General features: G+C 47.3%; 1 protein-coding gene across 1 annotated transcript; it reads left to right on the forward strand.

The window, feature by feature from the left end:
• Positions 1–3,593: 3,593 nt before the first annotated feature.
• On the forward strand, positions 3,594–10,106 carry Spink2 (serine peptidase inhibitor Kazal type 2). Its single transcript, XM_075943565.1, has 4 exons — positions 3,594–3,636; positions 5,261–5,322; positions 8,139–8,248; positions 9,998–10,106. The coding sequence occupies exons 1-4, from the start codon at positions 3,594–3,596 to the stop codon at positions 10,041–10,043; spliced, it is 261 nt and encodes an 86-aa protein (XP_075799680.1). The 3' UTR covers positions 10,044–10,106.
• The last annotated feature ends 1,724 nt before the right edge of the window (positions 10,107–11,830 follow it).

The following is an 11,830-nucleotide window of genomic DNA, read 5'->3' on the forward strand; positions in this document are numbered from 1 at the left end:
GGCTAGAAATGCCCTGCTCTATGGCAACACAGTGACCAAAGAGATACAATTAGGAGACAAGCTTTCCTTGCCCAGAAATAATTGCTCACTTGATATCAAGGTGAAGATAAAGAGAGACTTCAGCTAGTGCCTTAACACTATAATAATTTATTAATATAAAATGATAACATTATTTGTGGGTGTGGAGGGAAGAAAGCAGGAGGCTGTGCGTTCCAGAGTCTGGGTTAATTTCAGAGTGGGTGTGCCTACGGAAACTGCACAACCATGCTATACTGTGGTAGAGCGTGTCCATAACACACACAGCCAGAGACCATGTCTTTCTTGAAAAACCATTTGCTTAGCCAGTTTTTACTATGTAGCTCTGTTTGGAGACAAGATCTCCAAACAGATGTAGGTCAAGGAGACTTCAAGCTTGCTGTATTGCTGAGAACAACCTGGAAGTCTTCGTCCTTTGCTTCTTCCCCCCCCCCCCCAAGATCAACCACTGCTGGTATAAGTCACTATACTCCACCATTTGAGCCACAGGGATTGTTTTCTATTTTATAGAGTTGTTTTTATGAGGAGCTTTTCCAAAAGTTATGTGACATTAGCTACAAGACTATCCAGGAGCACTTGGAGCATCCTGGATTATGGGGCACTGCAAACAGTGCACCATTAAGGGCTGAAGTGGCAGGGATGTGATGATATCCTTCATGGAACAGATAGGATAGATCAATTATCTTTAAGAGGTGGACCCAGGTAAGGTGTGGTTTTCTGGGACCCGAGGGAAAATCTGTGCACGGCCCAGGTGCTCTCTCTCTCTCTCTTTCTGCGCCATTCCTGTGGGACAGCGCTGTGCTTGGATTTCTCATTTCCTGTTTCATGAATTTCCCCCCTTAGAATGAATAAAAATATAGTTATATCCTTTAGCTAGTTATTTCAGCAGGCATTCCCAATCTGCAGACGTGTGAGCCGAGAGATGGTTGAGGAAACTTCTGCAGCCGTCCAAGTTGACATCAGCATGAGGCCAAGCCCTAAGGTGGGACTGAGGAAAGCAGTGTAACTGGGACACAGTCAGGGGATGGAATGTGGGGGTGGGGTGGCCTGTGAAGCTCTGGAAGCTACAGGACTGCACTTTCAGTTTTACTCCACTCAATATACTTCAGAACTTTTGTTCGTGGTCGTGTGTTCTGAGACAGGCTGTCATGTATTTCAGTCTGGTCTCAAACTTGCTATGTATCTGAGGGTGACCTAGCTCTCATGATCCTCTTGCCTCCACTTCCCAAGTGTGGTGATTACAGGAGCATGCTACTGGCCTCAGAGGTTTGGTTTTTATTATAATTATTATTTGAGACAGGGGTCTTATTATGTAGTCTCGATTGGCCTGGAACTTGCTATGAGATCAGACTGGCCTTGGAACTTGCAGAGATCTGTTTGTCTCCACCTTCTGAGAACCGGGGTTAAAGGCAAGCACCGCTACACCTGGCCTTTTTGAAGGTTTTGACATAGCCCTCCAAAATAGATATCTTGGAATTTGTTTTGGTTGGTGGGGATGTGAACTGTGTAGTGGTTGTAGGGTTTGTGGTGGAGTTGAGAGTGGGGTTTGTAGGGCTGAAGATGTGATGGGAGATGGGGGACGTGTGGTGTGTGCAGAGTCTGGGTCTTTGAGGGACTGGACAAGTGGTGTCTATGCGTGGTGTATAAAAGAACAGGGACATGGAGGTGCCCATGTGTGGTGTATAGAGGAAGAGGGACACGGAGGTGCCATGTGTACTGTATAGAAGAACAGGGACATGGAGGTTCCATGTGCGGTGTATAGAGGAAAAAGGGCATGGTGGTGCCCATGCATGGTGTATAGAAGAACAGGGACATGGTTGTTCTCATGCGTGGTGTATAGAAGAACAGGGACACGGAGGTGCCATGTGTACTGTATAGAAGAACAGGGACATGGTTGTTCTCATGCGTGGTGTATAGAAGAATAGGGACACGGAGGTGCCATGTGTGGTGTATAGAGGAAGAGGGACACGGAGGTGCCATGTGTACTGTATAGAAGAACAGGGACATGGTTGTTCTCATGCGTGGTGTATAGAAGAACAGGGACACGGAGGTGCCATGTGTGGTGTATAGAGGAACAGGGACACGGAGGTGCCATGTGTGACGTATAGAGGAACAGGGGCACGGAGGTGCCATGTGTGGTGTATAGAGGAACAGGGGCATGGTGGTGTGCTTGTGTGTAGTGGTGAACATGCATAGTGTAGAGAGAAAGAGGGGGCATGGTGCGGTGTGTAAAGTGTTGGAGTATTTGAAAGGGTGACGGGCATGAGTGAGGTGTATGGAGAGGTAGACAGAGAGTTGTGTGGGGCTGAAGGTATGTGGAGGGCTAGAGTGTCTGGACGTTGAAAGGGCTGTGGGGTGTGTGTGGAAGGCTAGTGTATGGAGTGGTGTGGTGGGATATGTTGGGGATGGAGTATTTAGAGTAGCGGTAGGGATGTGTGTGGGATATAGAAAAGTGGAAGAGTGGGGGTCTGTTTGTGGGGTGTATTGTCATGAGAGGTCTGGGGGTTGTGTTTGGGGTATGTGGAAGGGTGGAGAGGTGGTGCATTGTGTGCTGCGTCCAGGAAGGATATGTGGAGATGGGATGTGGGATTCCCCTCTGTATGCTGGGAATACCATTGGTTAATAAAGAAATTGTCTTGGGCCTGAGCAGAGAAGAATAGAGCTAGGCAGGGGAAACTAAACTGAATGCTGGGAGAAAGAAGGTAGAGTTAAGGAGATGCCATGTAGCTCCATCAGAGACAGACAGTGGATGAACACTGCTGGTAAGCCACAGCCACATGGCGATACACAGATTAATAGAAATGGGTTAAATGAATATGTAAGAGCTAGCTGATAAGAAGCTAGAGTTAATAGGCCAAGCAGTGATTTAATTAATACAGTTTTATGTGGTTATTTTGGGGCTGAGCAGCGGGGAACAAACAAGCGGCCTAGACAGAGTTTCTTTGTGTTACTCTGACTGTCCTAGAACTAGCTCTGTGGTCCAAACTGGGCTCAAACTCACAGAGACCCACCTGCTTCTGCCTCCCAAGAGCTGGGATTAAAGGAGTGCACTACCACTGCCAAGAGAGGGGTACCACCACTGGCTGGAGAGGGGTACTTTGACGGTTTGTGTGTGTGTGTGCTGGGGTGTGGAAGACTGGAGAGGTAATGGTGTGTGGGCTGTGAGGACCTGGCAGGGCGTTTGGACCCTTGGAGAAGCGTAGGGGTTGTATATGGGCTGGTGAAAGGTGGCGTGGGGGGGGGGGGAACACACGGCCTGGTTCGCTTTGTGTGGACCTTGCAGAGAGGTTTGCTGCTTAGAAATCTGGAAGGTTTGTGTGTGTGGGTAGATGGTGTGCTTCCCCTCGTGCCTCTCCAAACCTCCCCCTTCTCCTTCTTCCCCTCTCCTGCCCGGCCTGTCCCTCCTCTCTTCCTCCTTGTTCTGGTCTACCTAGTCTCCAGCCCGCCCTTTGCCCCTCCCCTTGGCACCCGCGTGGTGCCGCGGGTAACTTATAGACCCGCTGCTCTGTTGATGAACTCTAGAGCCTTCCAGCAGAGCAGGGAGGATGGCTCTGGTGATGCTGCCACTGGTGCTGTTGCTCCTGGCAGGGGACTTTGCAGGTGAGGCTCAAACAGGGTCTGGTGTCTAGGACCGGTGAAGGGAGATCAGGTCAGAGATGAGAACGCTGGCCTGCTGGACTTGAACGGCGGATGCCTACCGTTACTGGCAGTTCTGCCGGGAGGGCCCCCGTGGGAATGGAAGCTGAATGTGGGGGCCCGGCACCCTCTGAAGTTCCCATTGGGGCTTCTATCTCAGCTTTTTCTAGGTGTCACCCAGCCGTCTTCTGTCTCTCTCTCTGTCTCTGTCTCTGTCTCTGTCTCTGTCTCTCTCTCTCTCTCTCTCTTGAGACAAGGTTTCTCTATAGCTTTGGAGCCTGTTCTGGCACTAGCTCTTGTAGACCAAGCTGGCCTCGAACTCACAGAGATCTGCCTGCCTCTGCCTCCCGAGTGCTGGGATTAAAGGCGTGCGCCACCACCGCCCGGCTGCTCTTTCTCTCTTAAACAGATTTTCTGGACTCCAGATAGACAGTTGTATTTGTATCCACAGCCCAGTTGAGTCTGACCTGAGGTGTGCTGGATGTGGGAATGCCCAGGATACCTTCCTCTGGACGGACTTGATGTTTATGGGAAAGCAGTGTTGAAATACTCATACTAAGTTTTATGTTTATTGAGCTTGGCATACTGGCTCATGCACTTAGGAAGCAGAGGCCAAGAGAATCACGCTTTCAAGGCCAGCCCCTGCAATGTGGGCAATGTGGACAGTTGAAGATCAGCCTGGGCTTTGGGAGCCCCTGCCTCAAAAGTTAATTCCAGTTTTGTGTTTATCTGAAAAAAAAAATCTTGAATACACAGACGAAAGTTATCTAGTACTGTTAGTCACTTCCCTGATGCTTGGAGCTTCAAAATCAGTTTTCAAGAAACTTGATAGAAACAGAACCAAATGTTCTGTGCGTTTCTTAGAAGAGTGGGAAGAGGGGGAGGTGGTGGCCTATGCCTTTAATTCCAGCACTTGGGAGGCAGAGGCAGGTAGATCTCTGAGTTCGGAGGCCAGCCTGGTCTACAAAACAAGTTCTGGGACAGTCAGAGCTGTTATGCAGAGAAGCCCTGTCTCAAAAACAAACAAACAAACAAAAAACAAAAAAAAACCCAAACCAAACCAAAAAGCTCAAATCTTTTAGTTTTGCTTTCTGTGTTGAGTGTATGTGCGCGCGCGTGTATTTTGTAGGCATATAGAGCCTAGGAGTCAACGCTGGTGGTCTGGTATTGCTCTCCACCTCACTCTTGAAACAGGGTCTCTTGATGAACCCAGTGCTTGCCATTTCTGCTAGAATGACCAGCCAGTAATACTTGGTATCCACCTGTCTCAGCCCCCTGCCAATGCTGGAGGGTGCAAACCAAAGCCATCATGGCCAGCCCTGGATGCTGAGGGTCAGAACTCAGTTGACAGCAAGCACTTCAGCCATCGAGTCATCTCCCCAGCCCACAAACTGTTCGTACCCCACTCGTGTGAGCGAGCTTCCTGTGTGTGCTGGCGCACTTGGCTGAGAATGCTCACATGGGGCTAGAGGCTGGCTTAGGGTACCATCCCTCATCCCTTACACACTGGGATTTTAGTGTGCAAGGGTAAATTTTACGAACAATTTACCACCGTCACATGTACAATGTCCGTGTTTTCTCCTTACAGTCGCCTCCAACTCTTACGACTTTTCCGACCCTCACATAATTGAGCCTTCAGAATACAGAACAGTAAGTATGAACTACCTGCCCTGTTTCTCCCCGTACAGAGGCTCCCCATACGACAGCCTCGATACAGATAAATGAATATATACTTTTCTTTTCTCAATATCCTCCTGCCTCAGTTTCCTGAGTACTAGGATTATAGGTATAAGCCACCGTGTCAGCTAAAAGTGGACATTTCAGTTGAGAATAACTCAGTCGTTCAAGGCCCCAAGGAGTTGCTTGCTTTAATATTTCCTGTAATAATTTATTTTCCGAGGTATGATAGTTACTCGCTATATCAGATACTTCACCTATTTTGTTTTATTTAATTCTGTGGACAGAAACGAAACTCAAACGAGACAGTTTACTAAGAACTGCTGTATCAAGGGGTCTGCCCCATCATTGTCATTTGGGCAGAGACTCGCTGACTGGCAGAGGCATGGAAAGGTGTCAGCGTGGGGACAGTCTTCGGGTGTGGCCTGGCACAGCAAGGGATGCTGTAGGTAGGGTGCAGACACAATTACACTTGGTTGGTCCTCATCTGGAACTGAGGACCCCAAGTTAGGGAAGCTGACAGTCATTACTTGAGAACTGGCCACTTGGGGCTGTTAGAAGGATTATTTGGCTTCCTGGACTGGCTTTGGAGGCAGCAGTCTGCCTCGGGCTATCTGACGGAGAATGTTTACAGCTACCCTCTGCCTAATCAGCTTGCAGATAAATGATCCCAGCAGGTCTCAGGACAGTCCCCGTGGTATAGTCATTCCTTGCTGCCTGGCTGAGACGGGTCTCCTTTGCGGCATAGAACCTTCAACTGTCCTGTTGGTTGAGAGATTTTGCTTTGTTTTGCCCTGCTGGAGACAAGGTGCTGGGACCACAGCTGAGCAGCAACACACTAGCATAGCATTCTAGACTCTTGAGGTGGGGGTGAGGTTGTCGAGACTCAGACTCAGGACCTGGTGGATGCCAGGCTGTCCTGCTTCTAAATTAAGAGTATATTTTCTATAGGGGTGTGGTGATTTGAAGGAAAAGGGTCCCCAAAGGGAGTGATACTCCTAGGAGTGTGGCCTTTGAGGTCTCCTTTGTGCTCAAGCCATGCCCAGTAACACCGACCACTTTCTATGGCCTGCAAGATGTAGGGTTCTCCAGCACCATGCCACGCTGCCATGATCCCCCATGAGGATAATGGACTGAACCTCTGAACTCTAAGTGAGCCACCCTACCCCAGTGAAGTGCTTTCCTTTCTAAGAGTTGCCATGGTCATGGTGTCTCTTCACAGTGACAGAAACCCTGACTTAGACAAGGGGTATACCTCAGAGGCTGAACACTTGACCTGTGTGTATGCAGCTCCGGTTCAGTCCTCTTCACTGTGCACCCCAGTTGGAATTGGGGTCTTTGTAACACTCAAGGATCTCATGGAAACATGAGGAATGAAGCAATATCAAATACTTTAGAAAGACTTGCTAAAAGACATTGCTAACCTCCATCCCCCCCCACAAAAAAAACCCCCAAAATGAAAGGCCAAGTGATGGTGGCACATGGCAGGTTCCAAGGCTACAGAGAAACCCTGTCTAGAAAAATCCACCCCCCCCAAACAAAACAAAACAAAAACCAAAAATACCTGGAGCCAGGCGGTGACTGCACGTGCCTTTCATTCCAGCACTCAGGAGGCAGAGGCAGGTGGATCTCTATGAGTTTGAGGCCAACCTGGTCTACAGAGCAAGTTTCAGGACAGGCTCCAAAGCTAAACAGAGAAACCCTGTGTCGAAAAACCAAAAACCAAACAAGAACAAGAACAACAAACCCCTGGAGTTTCTAGGTATTATATGAATTCTTTTAATTCCAGCACTTAGGAGGGCAGAGGCAAGTAAATCTTTGAGGCCAACCTGGGTTATTTTATTTTATTTTTATTTTTTGGTTTTTCGAGACAGGGTTTCTCTGTAGATTTGGAGCCTGTCCTGGAACTCCCTTTGTAGACCAGGCTGGCCTTGAACTCACAGAGATCCTCCTGCCTCTGCCTTCCGAGTGCTGGGATTAAAGGCGTGCGCCACCACCGCCAGGCTCAGCCTGGGTTATATAGCAAGTTCCAGGTCAATAGTAAAATCTTGTCTCAAGGGAGGCAGAGGCAGGCGGATCTCTGGGAGTTCGAGGCTAGCCTGGTCTACAAGAGCTAGTTCCGGGACAGGCACCAAAGCTACAGAGAAACCCTGTCTTGAAAAACCAAAAAAAAAAAAAAAATTCTTGTCTCAAAATAAATACCACCTCCCCATTCCAAACTACCACTGAATTAGGTAATGGCGGGGTTGGGGTGGGGTTTCAACATGAGGCTTGCTAAATAATGTCCAGATTCTCACTGTGTTTCAGACTATTGAGGTGAAGTCTTAAGTAGCCAGGCTGGCTCAACTGGAGTGTGACGATGAACACCTAATCTTCCGCTTCTGCCTTCTAAGTGCTGAGATTAGTTCAACTGGTCCCATGCTGGGCTCTGTCTTTTTTTTGTTTTTGTTTTTAGACAAGGTCTACTTGTGTTCCCCAGGCTAGCCTAGAACTTACTATGTATCCCAGACTGGCCTCAAACTGGAGACCATCCTCTTGCCTCAGCTTCTAAAGTACTGGAGTTACAGGTTTGAACCACACTTGACTCTGGTGTCTTTTTTTTTCTTTCTTATTTTTGTAATTGTATTCCCTTGCATCTGATTTTTACATTACAAGGGGGGCAGGGGCAAACCTAAGTATTTATTTAGGATATTTTTAATGAAATTTAGGGAAAATTGGGATGTTGTCCCCTCTTAGATATTTTGTAATGGATGTGTCTCAAGTCACTCCTCGATTTTTTTCTTTTGTAGCCGGAATGTGATCGTTATGACTACCCAGCATGTCCCAGGATCCTCAGCCCCGTGTGTGGAAGCGACTTGAACACTTATGGGAATGAATGCATCTTGTGCATGAAGATCAGGTCCAGTATTAAAACACCTTTTTTAGATCTATTACTACTTCATGTGTATGAGTGTTTTGCCTGCATGTGTATACACAGGTACAACATGTATGTCTGTGCCCACAGAGGTCAGAAGAGGGAGCTGGACCCCTTGGAACAGGAGTCACAAATGGGTATGGCTGGACTCAGACTTGGGGTTTTCTGTAAGAGCAACAAGTGCACTTAACCTCCAGGCCCAGGCCACACAGTTTTACAGTTGTACACCAGTCACGTTTCCTTTTCCTTTCTTTTCTTTTCTTTTCTTTTCTTTTCTTTTCTTTTCTTTTCTTTTTTCTTGAATTTTGATTGTTGGAGGTAGTAACTCCTTTCTGGAATGTAGGAGTCAAATGTGACTTAAACTGTTTTTGGAGCTTTTGGAGCCTGTCCTGGAACAAGCTTTTGTAGATGAGGCTGGCCTCGAACTCACAGAGATGCACCTGCCTCTGTCTCCCGAGTGCTGGGATTAAAGGCATGCGCCACCACTGCCCTGCTGTTTTTGGTTTTTATGGAAACATTTAAAAGACGTAAACTTTTAAGTGCATTTTTCGGTCAAAGCTAGAGACAGAGTTTGTGATCAGTCATGTGTAAGGTAGCATGTCATCACCTCAATGTGCACTCACTCCAAATTAAGAGTGTGGGGGCTGAAGGGATGGCTCAGCGGTTAAGAGCACTAACTGGTCTTCCAGAGGACCAGGGTTTAATTCCCAGCACCCATGTGGCAGCTCACAACCAAATTAAAAGTGTAGTGGAGACAGAGTTGCTCAGTAGAAAATCTGCCTAAGATTTACCAGGTTGGCCTCGAGCTCACAGAGATCTGCCTCCCTCTGCCTCCCGAATGCTAGGATTATAGGCATGCGCCACCACGACCCGGCTACCTGAGATCAATCTTTAACTATTCTTTTTTTTTTTTTAAGATTTATTTATTTTTTTAAAGATTTATTTATTTATTACATATATGCAACGTTCTGCCTATACATATGTCTTCATGCCAGAAGAGGGCACCAGATCTCATTATAAATGGTTGTGAACCACCATGTAGCCGGGAATTTTACTCAGGACCTCTGGAAGAACAGCCAGTACTCTTAATCTCTGAGCCGTCTCTCCAGCTCACTGGGATCAATCTTTATAACCGGTGGAAGGACACATTGCATGTTTGGAGACTGGGATGTAGCTCGGTAGAGAATTTGCCTAGGATACATAAAGCCAGTAAGTAAGTAGTTCAATTGTCAGTATACTGACAGTATACATACATGCACACACACACACACACACACACACACACACACACACACACACACACACGGCTATAGTTAGTACTTAAATCCTAGTTACTTTTAGATTTAGAGGGGTATGCAGGTGATCCCCACACCCTCTGTTTACCAGTTGGCAGGTAAGGCTTCCTACATATACTTGGGGAAATGCTGAGGATTAAGCTATGGTACCTGACTCCCTTCATGGGGAGTCCACTCTCGCTTCTCAGTCTAAGTCTTCTTGAAATGTTTTGTAGGCATCAGAGCCCTTTACCTTAGGTTTGGGTGGGTGGAGGGTGGAGGGGGGGGCAAAAAGATCTTCACCTTTGTGTTTTCTGGATGAACCTTAAAAAATGACTAAGTAAATGTTACCCTGAGAGGAATTTAATGCGTAATGGACATCGGGCCGCAAACTGCAAAACAGTTGACCTGGTTTCAGCACGGTAGGCACTGATACAGCGTGTATTTGTTCATTTTGCAGGGAGGATGGGAGCCCTATTAAAATCATCAAAGATTCGCCTTGCTGATGGGCAGTGTATGGACGAGCAGTTTACATTTACAGCCCTGGTGACTTTTGCACTGCTTCACTTACGCGGAATAAAATGAGCATTCAACGCCTCCTGTTTTCTCTTGAAAATGCTTCTTCCACCCGAGGGGAATTTTGTTTCTCCTGGCTTCAGGGTTTTCTCACCGAGCCCAAGGATGAAATGGACACAGACTAACAGGAGAAAATACCGCACGTTAGTTTGCTGCAGGGTTTTCGTGGTGAGAGCCTCCTAGAGGAATGATTGGATGCCGCTAGGGGACTCAAGCCCTTTCTAAATGTACCGATAGCAAGGGGTTCAAAATGTGGGTACAACTTAAAAAAACTAATAGGAAAACCAAGAGAAGGTAAAAATAAATGTTGAGGAAAGATGGGATCAGGGCAAAAAGTATACGGAAGACAGGAAGGAGGAAAGAGGCCAGGAGGCGGTTTAGGGGAGATTAGGAGTATTGGGGGGCAATGGTGAAGGGAAAGGAGAATTTACAAAAACTTTTTTTTTTTTTATTGTTTTAGACAGGGTCTCTCTGAATAGCCTTGACTGTCCTGGAACTCACTCTGTAGACGAGGCTGGCCTCGAACTCACAGTGATTCACCCACCTCTGCCTCCCAAATGCTGGGATTAAAGGCGTGAGCCACCATCACCTCCTGGTTAAGAATCTACTAAAACTTTATTCCAAAGTACCATAATGCTCTCTAGCTAATACTTTCTATGCTAACTTACGTGTTTTTAAAGGAGTCAAGGAAGGAAACACACAGACAGATGGTGTTAGAATTCAGCACATGTTGAGTTAGACAAAGTACTCTAGTAAAGTTGGTCTTATGTATGGACTGCCTCTATTCTCAACTTCGGTCCTTGGATGTTCTTTCTGGAATAGGAATATTCTCCCCACCCCCACTTTTTTTTTTTTTTATCTCGAGACAGAGCTTCATGGACTGAGACACAAGGGGGCAGTGCCTCCCTGACAGCCTGCTGCCAGCGGGCAGGGCCACAGGCCGCCAGCTCAGGGATGCTCTAACTGCGAGTCACAGTTCCTTTGTAAACTGCTTCTGAGGTCTCACATGTTCTGGTTCCTTGAAGATGCCGCTTCCGTGAACAAAGCTGAGCGGCGGCCCAGGTTATTGTGAAGTGGGGGCGAGGCAGGCAAAGAGAAGCCATGTTGCCTTCTTGGTAGTCAGAGAAAGGCCTTTGGACGGTGGCTGGAAAGGATGAAGTGGAAGAGCGGCCTGGGGGAAGGTTTGAGTTCAGATGACCACAGCTGACCATCCCTCTTTGGCTCACCATCCCTTACCCTGGTTAAAACGCCAAGGGATGCGTAATAAGCGCCAACACCCGCTTAGCTGTATGGCTTGTGAAGTCTTTTGTGCTTCACGGAACACTTTCGTGTATGATTTTATTTTTTTTTGCCTCCACTTGGAAATGACTCCCGCTTTAATGACTTTTATTATTGGCAGGAAGAATGCCAATGTAGTGACTGAAGCTATATTAAAAATTCCTGAGTGGAGCTGGGCGTGGCAGTACACACCAAGCCAAGCCTCAGAAGGTCAAAGCAGGACTTTCTGGAGTTTAAGGCCATTCTAGACTACTAGCGGTTCCGGGCCAGCTACATGGGGAACCGGTCTCAACAACAAAGCCTGGTACATGCCTATTATCCCAGCACTTAAAGGGTTGAGGGAGGCAGATGAAGAATTTGAGGCCAACCTAGACTATAGAGGTATCCCCTGTCTCGAAAAACCAACCAGCAAATCCTGACTGAGTAGAGTCAAATGTTA

The sequence above is a fragment of the Microtus pennsylvanicus genome, chromosome 12 (genome assembly GCF_037038515.1).
Source record: "Microtus pennsylvanicus isolate mMicPen1 chromosome 12, mMicPen1.hap1, whole genome shotgun sequence".
NCBI lineage: Eukaryota > Metazoa > Chordata > Mammalia > Rodentia > Cricetidae > Microtus > Microtus pennsylvanicus.

What these genes read in the sequence shown, in the direction of transcription:
- Spink2 (XM_075943565.1), top strand. Translation starts at nt 3,594, where the DNA reads ATGCTGCCACTGGTGCTGTTGCTCCTGGCAGGGGACTTTGCAG. An exon ending in CCTGGCAGGGGACTTTGCAG is followed by an intron (nt 3,637 to 5,260) that starts GTGAGGCTCAAA and finishes TTCTCCTTACAG; the next exon opens with TCGCCTCCAACTCTTACGAC. An exon ending in AGCCTTCAGAATACAGAACA is followed by an intron (nt 5,323 to 8,138) that starts GTAAGTATGAAC and finishes TTTCTTTTGTAG; the next exon opens with CCGGAATGTGATCGTTATGA.